Genomic DNA, 15455 nt, shown 5'->3' with positions numbered 1-15455 from the left:
AAGTTCTCCCACTTAAAAATATTAGAGAGGCCTTTAATTGTCAACATGGGTAAACCTCAACCATGAGAGACAGAATGTGGGGAAAAAACAGGAAATCAAATTGTTTGTTTTTTTAAGAATTCATTTGCAAATTACGGTGGAAAGTAAGTATTTGGTCAATACCAAAAGTTCATCTCAATATTTTGTTATGTTCCCTTTGTTGGCAATAACGGAGGCCAAACTTTTCTGTAACTCTTCACAAGCTTTTCACACACTGTTGCTGGTATTTTGGACCATTCCTCCATGCAGATCTCCTCTAGAGCTGTGATGTTTTGGGGCTGTCGTTGGGCAACACAGACTTTCAACTCCCTCCGCAGATTTTCTATGGGGTTGAGATCTGGAGACTGGCTAGGCCACTCCAGGACCTGGATATGCTTCTTACGAAGCCACTCCTTTGTTGCCCTGGCTGTGTGTTTGGGATCATTGTCATGCTGAAAGACCCAGCCACATCTCATCTTCTATGCCCTTGCAGATGAAAGATTTTCACTCAAAATCTCTCAATACATGGCCCCATTCATTCTTTCCTTTACACAGATCAGTTGTCCTGGTCCCTTTGCAGAAAAACAGCCCCAAAGCATGATGTTTCCACCCCCGTTCTTCCCAGTGGGTATGGTGTTCTTCGGATGGAATTCAGTATTCTTTCTCCTACAAACATGAGAACCTGTGTTTCTACCAAAAAGTTCTATTTTGGTTTCATCTGACCATAACACATTCTCCCAGCCCTCTTCTGGATCATCCAAATGCTCTCTAGCAAACCGCAGACGGGCCTGGACATGAACTTTCTTCAGCAGGGGAACACGTCTGGCAGTGCAGGATTTGAGTCCCTGGCGGCGCATTGTGCTACTGATAGTAGCCTTTGTTACTGTGGTCCCAGCTCTCTTGTAAGTCATTCACTAGGTCCCTCCGTGTGGTTCTGGGATTTTTGCTCACCGTTCTTGTTATCATTTTGACGCCACGGGGGGAGATCATGCATGGAGCCCCAGATCAAGGGAGATTATCAGTGGTCTTGTATGTCTTCCATTTTCTAATAATTGCTCCCACAGTTGATTTCTTTACACCAAGCGTTTTACCTATTGCAGATTCAGTCTTCCCAGCTTGGTGCAGGTCTACAATTTTGTCTCTGGTGTCCTTCGACAGCTCTTTGGTCTTTGCCATAGTGGAGTTTGGAGTGTGACTGACTGAGGTTGTTGACAGGTGTCTTTTATACCGATAATGAGTTAAAACAGGTGCCATTAATACAGGTAACGAGTGGAGCCTCGTTAGACCTCGTTAAAAGAAGTTAGTCCTCTTTGACAGCCAGAAATCTTGTCTGTATGTGACCAAATACTTATTTTCCACTCTATTTTGGAAATAAATTCTTTCAAAATCAAACGATGTGATTTTCTGTTTTTTTTCACATTCTGTCTCTCATGGTTGAGGTTTACCCATGTTGACAATTACATGCCTCTCTAATCTTTTCAAGTAGGAGAACTTGCACAGTTGGTGGCTGACTAAATACTTGTTTGCCCCACTGTTTGTGTGTATATATATATATATATTATATATATGATGTGTACAATTACATTTCAAACAAAGTGGTATCTTCCAAAAATGTTAAAAATAAATTAAAAAAAAAAAATTCTGACTCCCCAAAGTCAGCAATAGTTTGAAACATTGACTCCTCCAAAAAAAATATTTTGAGTATATATATGTTTTTTTTTACTACAATTGACAATTGTTCTCTCCAACCAACATTTGCAAAAATGTAAAGTGGGGAGAACAAGTATTTAAATACACTGCCAATGGGTTTTCTCATTGGCAGTGCATCAAATACTTGTCCTCCCCACTGTATTTTTAAAGTTGACATCCAATTGAAAACCCTTAAAAATTGACTTCCGGAAACTTTATCTCATGAAAAATTACAGAAATTTAGAAAAATGGGTAATGGGGAAACATTTTGACTTTAAAAAAAATATCAACTATTTAAAAGATGGATAACTTTCAAAAATTAAAATTATTAGAAAAAATGGGGAAAATGCAATATAACACCAACATTCTAAACAAATCTGCTTTCCAAAAATTAAAAATGAACTATTTTGGGTAAAAAAATTGACCTGCAATCCATGACATAAATTTTGACTTCTGATTTATTATCTAATCTGCTATCATTACATTTTTTCAATGAAAAGGTCAGATATAAAGCAACACCCATTGAAACTGCTTGTTTAATTCAGCTCTTCAACATTATTTACATCACAAGTGTTTGATGACATCTACATTAAAAAACACACAGAATAGTCATAGAAAAGAAATGATATGTCGCAATATTTTTTAAAGGAAATCAAAGACAATAGACAGCGATAGACATCCAATCTAATGGATTGGATGTCTATTGCCATCAGTGGTCGTTAATGAGTTAAAAATAAGCTTGTGCAGCTTCATCATAATCATGAATCAACACGCAAAATCACAGATAATAGTGGCCCGACTGTTCGTAACAGCCTCTGTCATGTACAGTACTGCAGCTGTGTGACACCCTATTGAACAATTAAATATCAAGCAAAATTTAAAGGGAACACAGCAACTTTAAGGCAACAGAAAAAAAGACATTCAAATGTTAGTAGTTTGCGCTACAGAATATATGAAATCATTGTCGATGTGGCCCCTCATAGTTTTCCACAATAACAATCACTATAGAAACCACATACTATTCAAAGACCATCAGTCGGAGGCACCTCACTATAGACGATACATAGAATTTACATAGAAAAATTGGGAATTATGCTAGAAAAAGGACAGCTGGCTTGAACGGAATAAAGAGGCACACATTGATGAGTTATAGGTAGTACAATCCACTCACGGACCACAATATTAGGTACACCTGCAGCTAGCGCTTTGCAATACGGAACGAAAATCAATCATAATATAGGCCATTTTATGTCACGATGTATTTTTAATTATTTGGTGATGACAGCTTTCCCTCCACTCTTTTTTTTTTTAAATGACATTAGGCTGACATACCACAAATGTAAAATGCATCAAGTAGTGCTTCAACCTAAAACCATCCAGTGTGAACAGAAGCAGCACATTAGAAAACAGGTAGTCCCCGGATTACGAACGAGTTCCATTCTCACGCCGGCGAAGTAACCCGAATTTTCGCGCAAGTCAGAATTAACCCTTTAAAAATAACTATCCTAAAAGTCTAAAAGTATTTTATTTTGTTTAATGATGGAGGACTGCTCACTGGTGGCAGCGTTTGGTGTGGCTGGACTGTCGCCCTGGCTTCTATGATTAATTAGGAGACTCGTCTGACATGGATATAGCTAGTGGACTTTTGATAGGCAGATTAGGATCATTTAATCTACTAAATTTACATTTTGATCAGACAAGATGGACGTTTGAACACCAACTGTTTTGTGTCAGGTGTTTTATTATTAAAATGTGTGTCGTTTTGACCATGAGTGTACTTTGTGCGCTACAGCTTCACAAATTGTCAAAAGTAAAGGAAGGAAACTTCAAAAACCACAATTGCCTTGTTTGCTATCTGTCAACCTGAACAACGTCACGTTTAATGAGGAATGAGAACAGAACACGTCAAGTTAATACATTTTAAAAAAGGAGACTGTGTCGTATAATAAGGTATTGTTTACGCAGCTTAAAAAAAAACAAAAAAAAACGACTGGAGACAAAGACAGACGAGACTCCGGTGTCGTAAAGTCGAAATTGCGTAAATCGAGTCCTTCTTAACTTTGGGACTACCTGTACATATTTTTGCTGAAATGTAAAGGTATCCAATTATCTACGAATACTTGCGACTAATGGTTTTGACATTTAAAACTGCTCTATATTAACTAATTAACTGCCATTGTCAGCAATAGACGTCCAATCCATTCGAAGTGGGAATGTGGTGGCCCACCCTCCGACTTTTAATGCATTGGACGTCTACTATTGATGAACTCAATTTAATTATTAGTTTCAGTGTTGTAAACGGCAATTTAATAATGTTACTGCATGATCAATGTAAAAACAACACATTTTTAAAGCACCTCTGGTGCATCTATCACTGTCAATGGCGGTGATTGAGTTTAAGAGTCGATGTGAAATCAAAGGATGCTTGAGTGTATTGAACATGCTGTCATTTAACAGTGCAGGTGCACCTCTGCAGTTGTGGCAGGTGAGTGCATACACGAGTGCTTCTTCTCATTTAAGAGCGGATGTTCAGGAAACATTCAGTGCGTCCGTACACGTGACAAGCCAGTCTGGGACAGTGGAAGGCACTGTAGAAAAACTAGACTGTTGCACAACAACGTACAAAACTCACAGTGACATTTGGCCAAAGCCACTAAAATGCTATTTGTACTTTTGTTATACATCTTAAAAGACATTGAAATGAGTAAGGCTAGAAAATGGATGTGTTCTAAGTCTATTTTTAAGCCCCCAATGAAAACTTATTTTTTTTACCACCAAGACGGAGGGCTCAATAAGTCACTTGTTTCTTTTTCTTGGTGGGGACACTAACTAAACCGGTTTCTCCTCAGTTATCCTTGGACAAATCAGAAGGAAATTTGGTAGGTTTGTTCTTGTGAAGTATAAGCATCGATCTTTGGAGCTCATTTTTAAAAATTATTTTGTTTCAGCGGCCCTAAAAATAATCGTGCATCATTTTATTGTGGAATAACATTTAGTTACCAGTTATCCAAAAGATGGCAGTATTGCATCACATGTTGTTTGGGTAGCAGGCGGTCATAGTTCATTTGAACTTTTTTGTTATTTAACCATCAATTTGGCAGTTTCACAGGAAAAGGTGTTTTTTTTTTTTTAATCTTTGTTGTAATAAGCACATCTTTTTTGGAGGGTTCTTTATCATTACTTTATGTACAGCATGAGGTGAGGCTCAAGCAATTTATGTTCTCAAGCAATCCTATCCATTTCTGTTTGGCATAATCGCAAGAATTATTGCCTGAACTTTTTTTTTTAAACATTCATTAACTACTTCAACTCACATTCACTTTATGTGACAAACTAATGTTTAGAAAATTAATAATTACAATTTGAGATACAATAGTGGCTGGTTTGAAATAGTTCAACCCTGTCGACACAATTAAAGAACTAGCATAAAAAAAGACATCAGTCACAGTGTTTTTTTTTTTTTTTTTTTTTTGATTCCTATAAATTTGATGGGATGCGTCATAAAATGATGAAAAATATTTCGGTTATTAATTCTTAACACACACGTTTGGACAAACAAACGCCTGGCCAATTGTCGTTGCAAATCAAGCTGCTTTGTTGCTTTATCCTCATACTCTGCACACACACATATACACAAACGCAGCTCCACAGTTGATAAAGCCTAACAGTAAGCTTGCCATTTTGCTTCACTGTGATTGGTCCGGGTCCAGTCATGTGATCAAATCCGCTCTACGAGGAGTTCAGTAGATTGCTAAGGACTGCAAGAATAAATAAATAAATGAAAATACTTTACTACTGTTTTTTGTTATGTGGGTATTTTTGGTTACCTTGAGGATCCGATTGGGCCTCAGCAGTGTCAGCTTTGCGTGCAGCCTCTGGATCCTCTTCTGAAAAAAATGCAAAGAACGTGTCACATATCACTTTTAACCTCACTGCCATTGACAGCGACAGACGTCCGATTCATTTTGACTGGTCAAAATGGATTGGACTTCTATTAACGTCAACGGCACTGGAACACATCTTTCACCCGAAACCGTTTGAGTTTCTTCGATTTGAAACTCAGTCATAGACACAGTCAATATACTGTATATGGCGGAAAACCCTCAGGTGAATTGAAGTTCCGCTCTGAGACCCCCAATTTGGCCAAATTTCAAAATTGTCCGATTTGCACGTGTAATACATCATTGGAATGCTTAAAATCTCAATTTTCTGGGGGAAGAAAATTTTTGAACAGGAGGGCATTTAAAAAAAATTTAAACAGCAAAAACATAACTGGAGATGAGAGCATGAGACAGCAGAATTAAAGACGCCACGATTTTAACGAGATTTTATCACGTACTTACCTTGTTTCGATCCAAAAACTCCATGTAGCATGTATCAGCAAGTGTCAAGACACAGATGTGAATGGCAACAGCTGGATTTTTTAGGGATTTTATGGGTGAAACACGGTAATATAATAAGGGTCGCGATGCAGAAATCGCAGACATCAAGGAGTCGTCGAGATTTTCATTTTCATATATTTACCCTTTTAAACGTTTTTTTTTTTTTCATTGTTTCTTTGTTTGGATCAATTTTTTATCATCTAAAATATTGGGGAAAATGCGACAATAACGAAAAAAATACAATTAAGCGATAGTTATGAGGTAGATATCCATGACTTTTTTACAGACGCCTTTTTTTTCCATTGTGAAGTAATTTGAATAAAATATGCGAGTGAACAATTTTTTAAAGTCGTTTTTTTTAAACTAAATATTAGACGTCAATTAATGATTTTATGCTAAAAATGACAGACATTTTGAATAATGAATACGATTACTTATCTTCTTTTTATGGCTAGGTTGAAACAAATGCGGTTGCGCGACCTCTGTAAACGGGGGTATCCATGGTAAAACGGACAAATTGAAAATACAGGGTGTCCATAAAGTCTCTTTACCATTTCAAAAATTTATTAGAAAATGCAATTGATTAGATATTTTATTCAGATTTATTCGATTGTATTCAGCGTTTCTACATGGGCACCATTAGTTGCACGAAGCACATCAAGACGATACTCGATTTCTTGCCATGTTCGGTGTAGCATAGCCTCATCAATTGTGACAATGGCATCAGTAATCCTTCGCTTAAGGTCAGTAATGTTCCTTATCGTTGTTCGATACACGATATCTTTAACATAGCTCCATCGAAAGAAGTCCAGGGGAGGGATATCTGGTGAACGTGGCAGCCAAGGAATTGGCCCATCCCTTCCAATCCATCGGTCTGGAAATGTCTGATTGAGGAACCCACGAACATGCAGCCCCCAATGTGGTGGTGCACCATCTTGCTAAAAAATGATGGTTGGTTGAAGGTCATTCCGTTTTGGTGCCACATATTCAGTTAAAATGTCAAGGTAAACACTTGCAGAAGAGTCATTTGTGCTTCGTGCAACTAATGGTGCCCATGTAGAAGTGTATTACAAGAGGTTAAAAAAAAAAAAAAAAAAAAAACTTCAATAAACGCTGAATACAATAGAACAAATCTGAATAAAATATCTAATCAATTACATTTTTAATACATTTTTGAAATGGTAAAGAGACTTTATGGACACCCTGTAGTTTGGGGGCTTATTGCGCCATGATCTGCTATGGCAGCATATAGACTTATTGTTCTATCAAACAGAACAGTTCTTTTGGCTTAAAATACAGTAATTTATTTTAAAGAGGGGTGCAAGAGCAGAAACTGCTTTTTCAGCCTTGTCTGTGTTTTCCGCCATATGCAAAGTATATTTTCCTAATCATTTCATGAATAACATATCCTGGCTTTACAGTAGTTGTTGTCATCTATATTTAATTTTACTATAAAAGCAATATGAAAATGTCTTGTTTTTACTTATTCCTGTCACTGTTTCAATCAAACATCTTTTTTTGTTGATGTGCGTATGCTGGCAACCGAATTATACAAGTTGACTGTAAATAAGAATGTGCTGATTTGGCAGTATTTTGGCTATGTTTGTTTGTGTATTGATGGTGATAACACAATTTTCCACCTGACTTTACAAAAAAAGTGTTTGGCTTCACATCATGCTTGCACATGCTTCTTTAAGACTTGGCAATGGCTGGTTCAAATATATGGTACATTAATTATGGTTGTTTGTCTCTGTTTTGGCATTGTGCAGCTTATCACAGTTGATAGTCATGCCAGTACCATGTAAATTCTTGAAGCAGAGTTTCTTCTTCTGGTAGGTAAAATAAGCAGCCACTGCACCAACTACGGCCACACCAACAGCACACAAAATGGCTGCCAAGGAGCCTGAGCCGGATTCTGAAAGACAAAAAACAAATTAACTGTACTAAAAAACTATTATTCATCCAGATGTATTATAATAATCATTTTACAAAAGAAAAAAGTAAGTCTGAAAGAGTCCATGAAACATAAAAACAACTGTGTCAATTTGACATTGGCATAATTTGTCTTTTTGTGTAAAATAAATGTTTTTAGATGCCACATTGATATAATGGCAGGATGTCGTGAAGCCTGAGTAGGAATGGCTGCAAGGAAGGATGTTGGGGTGGGATGAGGGGAAGTAAGAGAATGAAACAAATGATTAAAAGAACCTCATTTAAATCACTGACTCATAATGAGTCACTAAATAGTTCAGTTGAATCGGAATGTGACAGAGTAATGATTCAGACAATTTGGATTTTTAAAAAAAAAAAAAAATGGAAGGGAGGTAAAGTTAATTAATTGTGAATCATCATGTTCTCCAATCCAGGGGTGGGTAGAAATGCTTTACATTTACTCAGTTATATTTACGTCACATATTTACTTATAAGAGTAGTTTTACCAAGCCATACTTACTTATACTTTTCTTCTTTATTCTACATTTTAGACCTTTTTTTTTTACCTTTTTTTTTGCCAGCGATGCCAACAGTAGCTCTACCAGTTTCACCAATGAGACGACAATCAGACTCAAGCTTGCCGTTTTGTGATCACGCCAGCCTGTTCAATCAGATGGCGTCTTTCAAGGGCGTACGACAGGAGAAAAAAAAATCTTATATAGCATTATTATGTGAATTAGAATCATATTTTGAGACGATTCGACTACTGTATATACAACAATTTGGCAAAGCGCAGATTACGAGAAATTAGTCTTTTAATCTGCCGGTTAGCCACGCCTACCATTATAGGGCTCTAGCATCCCCAACAGGAGGATGACGTCAGCAGGAGAATGGTTTCATCTGTTTTACTATTCAGCCCATTTAGGGGGGATTTTTCAGAACGAGGAAAATGCGACAAAGAGAGCCGCAAAATGTTATTGTTTCAGTCTCTCTACTCCAATATTTTTACAGGATATTCTTTTTATCCAAGTTTTTTCCCCAATAACTAAATAAATGTTATGGTCATGACAAATAACAGTCTTGTGCTGAATGAAATATGAAATAAAAAAATGCATTTATTCGGTACGACATGGCAAAATTACTCCACAATGGTCAAAACTGTCAACTTCACCTCTACTCTCACACCTCCCAAATGATATTTTATGCCACCGTAGTTAGTCGGGCTTTTGTCATTTCCCTGCCCCGGCTTCGGAGAATGTAAACAAACCAAGAGGCGTGACAGCTAGCCATGCTAACCGAAACCGAGTAATGTTTCAAAGTCTTCGAAGCGAAAAATCACACAAAACTAACCCGGATCATTTCACATGGCAGCGGGGTTGTTGATTGTCTTTGCCGATCGGCAACTCGCCCGGCGGCGGACAAGTTAGAGCTCGTCGTTCCTCTGCTGAGGGCAAAGGGCTCGTTTGCGGGGAAGCATTTGGACAATGACCGATGGACAAACCGGCTGACATCGGAGGAGCACGTAGCTGCCGCATGGTCAACACAAATAGGGCAAAATAATGCTTTACTATACGGCAAAGACGTAAACAGCGAGAGAGTCACAGGAGAGCGGCTGCAGTCGTTGTGCAGCCAACATTGCAGATTGTGTGAGCTTTTCTATATGCCCATCCATGATCAAACGTAAGTAAATAGTCCTTTATTTAAAGAAAGTTTGTAGTGTTTACTTTGTAATCGCTGTATTCGCGGCCATTTTTAATACAAAGTTGCAATTTCTGATCGGGTGGAAAATTAGACAGAACACCTGGCACATGAAGAGGGCATCAAGCCTCTCCCGGCGGGGGGATGTGCGACAAGTCGCCGGTCGTCAGCAGAGTGGACAAGGAGCATGTCAGCCACAAAATGTAAGCCACCTCCGTATTAAAATGATCCCAGTATTTGACATGATACAAAACACGATGTTTACTCACTTCCTCGTAAGTCCAATGGTCCCACAGTAGTAGGGCTTGTTTTGGCCAATATCCGCCGGTGAATGGGAACCTTTTGAAACCCCAAAAAGGCTCACACGCCTCTCCCTGGAGCAGCAACATTTTTCTGCAGCCGTTTGGCTGGCGTGATGCGAAAAATAAACGAATTAATCCGCAAAATCATCTGAATCCGCAGTCCATCTGCATGCTATAAAGCAATGCTGTATTGTGAGACGCTGACCCGGGTGACGCCACATTCGCATTCGTTCTAAACCCGAAACTGGAGCCGGAAGTAACTCATTTTCATGGTGCGGGATTCAAAAACTGAATATATAAAACGATCGCTTCCACACACATCCAAGCGGTCCAGTTCATTTAGGAGCATAAAACACCGCGTGAAATATGAAATAAGCTTTTTGGTGTCATACACACTTTAAAGCACCGTACAAAAATTAAGTATTGGACATAGAACATGACTCAACATGACTCGAAAGCGCGGATTTTAACCTCACTCCTAGTTTTTATTTGGCGCCGATTGACCACGTAATTTTTTTTTTTAGATTCAAACATCATAAGTAGTTACTCATACCCTCGTACCCTGTTACTCATTACTTATGACTTAGTAATCATTTCACCAAATATTTTTTTGAGTATATTTTTTGGATGACTACTTTTCTACTTGAGTAATATTATTTTGAAGTAACGTTACTCTTACTTGAGTAAAATATTTGGCTACTCTACCCACCGCTGCCCCAATGTATTCAAACTGGAAAGGAAGGAATAGCACAGGGTCGTAGTAGCTTTTGGCTCTGTTTGTCGATAAGTTAGCAAAAGTGAACTAGCCAGTGCTAAACAAATAAACGAGTTGAGTTTGTGTTTTAATTTTGAAGTGACATGCACACATAAATAAGAGAAGAGAACTCACCTTCAGAATCAGCATCTGAGTGAAAAAAAAATTGAAAGAAAAGAGTGTTTAGTACAAATGTGTGATGGCGATGCTTTAATGATGCTTAAAATATTGCCTGTGGTTAACAAAGAGCTTATGATGGTTAGCGAAAAAAATCATTGACGTCAGATGATTTTGTTTATCCAACATTGTCTTGACTTACAACCACACTCGGGTAAAATTGTCTTTTCCTATTCTAATTTAATTTTCTTTCTTTTTTTTTTAATGTTAAACTCCCCCCCCCCCCCCCCCCTCAAAATCATTGATTTGTTCCAGCACTCCAAAATACACCAAAATTCTTTCTCTATATTTTTTTAGTAAGAAAATAGCACTCTTCACTATTGTACTTTGTAAAAACATACAAATTACACGCGAATTCAATAGCCATTGCGCTGTACCTTCTAGTGTTCAAACTTCAAACAGCAGGTGGCAGTATATTACACACTATACATAAAATTGATAAAATTATTTTTTTATTGTTAATGAAATAATATTAGTGCTTTAATTATTTAATTAGTGCTTTTTTTTTTTTTTTTTAACTTTAGTTTAACTCATTCGCTGCCTTTGCCGGTGATAGAGGTCCAATCCATTTGAACAGCGAGAGGCTGGCAGTTAATGATCACTGCCAGCCCTCCCAGTGGACTGGGCGTCTCTCGCCGTCAATGTCAGCCAATTAATTAATATTACATTGCTATTACCATTAAAAAACTCATACGTCAGGTCGCTGTATACAATCTGGTTCTGCTTACCTTCTCCTGTGGCCTCAGCAATATGTGCTGTGGAGAAAGAAAAAACATGTTAAGGTAGGCTGAAGGCTAAAAATTCAAGTGCTTGTTCTGCCCTTGTGTATACACGTGTCACCATGACTTCCTTGGTACCTGCTTAAACATGTTCCACAAAGCCACTAATGACAGAGTAGGCAGGAGGAGCGCTTTTCACCCGATTATAATGATTAAACTGACCTGGATGACTCAACTTTCAGGTGGAGAATAAAAGGGCTTTAGGGGAAATCTTGTTCCCACATGATTTACAAAAATGGAAAGTAAAAGTACTGCGTGGGAAGCGTTAAAAAAATGTGTTAAGTCTCTCGTGGACTTTTGGGTTCAAGTATAACTTTCAGGTTTCTGCTTGTACGCTGCAAAAACAATAGAACTTCGCACTTACTCAAGATTTTAAGTAGACATAATTCACATTCTTAGATTCTCTTAAGTAATGTATTCTGTAGGGGTGTGACAAAATATCGAAATGGTGATATATCATGATACTTTGTATCCCACAAGGTTATCGATATGCTCCTGTCAAAAATCGAGATATCATTTTAAAAAGGTGTCAATTAAAAAAAAAAAAAAAAATTAAGAAAAAAAAAAAAAAAAAAAAAAAAAAAAAAAAAGGCTGCCATTGACGGTGCTCGACGCCCAATCCATTTAGACTGGGAACGTTCGTACATTCAAAACCAGAGCATTCACAGTCATTCGGTCCGATTTTCGGGGAATTTCCAGGTCACTTGCTTTTCATTTTAGGGCATTTACAGGTCATTTCCTGTTGAGTTTGAGTCACTGCCTATTCATTTGGGTGATTCCCAGGTCACTTCCTGTTCTGTAACGCAAAAAAAAAAAAAACAGCAAGTGACCCATAAAACACCCCAAAATCAACAGAAGTAACTGAAAATCAACAGGTAAATGACCTTAAATGATCCAAAATTACTCATTGCCTGGCATTGGCTGCCACTTACGGCCATAGACGTTCAATCCGTTTGAAGTGGGAGGGATGGCAGCGAATGAACATTCGTTCATTTGCTGCCACCTTCCCACTTCAAATTGACTGGACGTCTACTAGTCATAAACTCATTCCAATTCCCATTGGAAGCTTGTTTTTCTGTTGATTTTTTTAAATTTTATTTTGTACAATATCCTAGAATGATTTCCTGACCAATGTATCGAAAATCGTTGTATCGCTATATTGTCAGATCATCGTTATCGTGAGCTTAGTATCGCAAATCGTATCGTATCGTGAGGTACCAAGAGGTTCCCACTCCTAGTATTCTGAGAATCTTAAATCATTTTATCAAGTTGCTATTGTGAATTTAATTAGTTGAATCACCTAGCATGATCAAGTTTCGGGGTCATACTTAAATTTCTGAGTAAACTGAACTTGAAATGAGAAACTGTGAGCTTAGCATCAGTATGTTACTTCAACTGAAATCCAGTGAACTTAAATGTTAACTTGTGACTTGGGCTGCACGATATTGGGAAAAAATGACATCGAGACTTTTTGGGGGTTTGCGATATGTATATTGCGATATTAAATCTAGAAGAATTTTCAGCAGATGACTTGAATGGCTCTGTTTGGGAAGACTTTGGTTGACTCACCATGACTACTATGTCAGTGTTTCCCCTAGGATTTTTTGAAGCTACGGTGGTGGAGTCTGACCGCCTCACCATGTCGTGCCACGGCAAAATTGCGTCATATCATGACAAATTATTTTTTTTTCACATTTTGTTTTTCAAGAAGAATCATAACAAAGATCTATTTGAAATATTTCATGAGCCTAATGTCGTAGCTCTCAGCTACGGTACATGTATGTAAAATGCGTAGCTGATTACAGCTACATTACGCTACGTAATAATCCGACTTTTTTTGGTTGTGTAGCAGTAGTACTACTTACATCTCGTAGTCCTTCTTTTTTCTTTTATTTGGCCCTAATATGTAATACATTAACCCAACAATACTAGTCCTTCTGTTAATGGACCAATGGCGTAGGTTTGCATCGGGATGTTAGGGCCATAAACACTAGGAACTTTTCAGGATGCTCAAATTGTCCCCACCAACTTTTAGGTAACCTTATTTGCATTATATAATGAGTTCAGTTAAAGAGGTCATTTGTATTGTCTTCACATATTTTGTAAGGATAGAATTGACCCTACCATTAAGTGAATTACTTTCATTATGTTCAGATTTACAGTGACACCATTCCCCCCCACCCCCCCCAAACGCATGTTTGATTGGCTGATGACTAGTTAAATTCCCTTGTTTTCAGTGTAAATATAATAGAAATAAGTGAAATTATCTGCCAGTGCTTCAAATAAATTTTACTCCGATTTCTTTAAAAAGGAAAAATAGCTATCTGAAAATAAACTTAACACTCTTATTTTTAAGCAAAAAGTGAGTATATTTAATCTTATTTTTTTTTAATTCGTCAGAAATGTTCTTAATTAAAAAAGTGATATGGTTCAAAACATTATTTGAAATGATTTCCCCCCTTGATTTTGGTGAAAAAATGACCAACCTTTAGATGTATGGGCTTAATAAGAACAAATGGTAAAATTTACTTAAAGTAAATTGAATAAGCTGACCCATTAATCTGTTAGTCTTTAACACTCAAAACAAGATGAAAAAAAAAGATTCGAATAGATTTAAGAAAAATCATTGTACGTTATAATTTGCAGTGTGAAAGTTGGTACAAGTCAATACAGATTTATTTTTGCATTGACCATTTAGCCTATCAAATAATTAGGTTCATATTGGTGATAAATGTAGCCCTGACCCCCGTTCACCTAATCCGTTTGGTTTTATTAATGTCCTGTCCCCAGCAAAAAGTGTACATGCAGGTTATGCTGTTATATCGTCCCCACCAATATTGAAACCAAACCTACACCTTTGTAATGGGCCCACTTCAAGGTGTAGGGGGAAATTCTAGTTGCCGTGTAAAGAGTTTTTTTACTAGTTTCGGTGACAAGGTGAATAGTGTTTTTGTTGTTGTTCGTGAACTACATTTCCACACAAATGCACATCGACGTACCATTTAGCTTAGCAACGAGAGGTATGAGATACATTTTTCGAGTGTCACAGAGCTCGGGAAACTTGGGGGGAGGGAAGCGCATTATCAAGGTTTCGTCAGCCGTGATTGTCTATATCCGATCGCTGTAACTGCCCTGCCCCTCTGCTATTAAATGCATTGTTGACACATTAGCTTGGCAGCACGCTGACCAAATTCATTCAAACTTGCCTTTCCGTCCAAGACGTACGTCCACCGCTCACTTTCGCCGAAATGTCCGATCAAAAATACAGTTATGCCCCGGTTGGGGGGAAAAAGAAGAAGAGTGTATTGTCTTAGCCACTTTATTGTGGCAACAATAATAAAGAAAAAGGATAGCAAAATAACAGCGGGCTTCCGCGACATGCGACCGCTATCGCCTTCTCGCTTCCCTCTACATTACAGTTCCCCATCTGATCGTCTTTTAAGGGGACATCGTATAGTTACGGACGTTACAATACGGAATGAATAGGTTGTTGCTGAACCCTTCACACTAGGCTGCCGCTAGTTTGAAACGGCCTTAAAAAAAAAAAAAACATCGTTTTGCATGGCGTGGCGGCTTTTATTTTAGTGTGGCGGTGCGCCACAATATATGATATGTAGGGGAAAGCCTGTATGTATTCATATAATACCGTTTAATCCAGGTTAAAGGGGTTCATCTGTGAATGATGAAGATTTCTAATATACTGTATATACAAAGGGATCCAAGA

At 37.7% G+C, this 15455-nt stretch overlaps 1 protein-coding gene across 1 annotated transcript in view; it reads right to left on the bottom strand.

Moving 5' to 3' along the window:
- Nucleotides 1-4433: 4433 nt before the first annotated feature.
- LOC130926996 (retinitis pigmentosa 1-like 1 protein) overlaps nucleotides 4434-15455 on the bottom strand; it is a 49166-nt gene continuing 38144 nt past the window's right edge. The window contains exons 7-11 of the mRNA XM_057852412.1: nucleotides 11681-11707; nucleotides 10911-10925; nucleotides 7888-8004; nucleotides 5535-5594; nucleotides 4434-5465 (exon numbers count right to left, since the gene is read on the bottom strand). Coding sequence (XP_057708395.1) covers nucleotides 5437-5465; nucleotides 5535-5594; nucleotides 7888-8004; nucleotides 10911-10925; nucleotides 11681-11707 — 248 coding nt within the window. The 3' untranslated portion in view covers nucleotides 4434-5436. The remainder of the gene's footprint in view (nucleotides 5466-5534; nucleotides 5595-7887; nucleotides 8005-10910; nucleotides 10926-11680; nucleotides 11708-15455) is intronic.

The sequence above is a fragment of the Corythoichthys intestinalis genome, chromosome 12 (assembly GCF_030265065.1).
Source record: "Corythoichthys intestinalis isolate RoL2023-P3 chromosome 12, ASM3026506v1, whole genome shotgun sequence".
Lineage (NCBI taxonomy): Eukaryota > Metazoa > Chordata > Actinopteri > Syngnathiformes > Syngnathidae > Corythoichthys > Corythoichthys intestinalis.
This window is presented reverse-complemented; position numbering and strand designations above follow the sequence as displayed.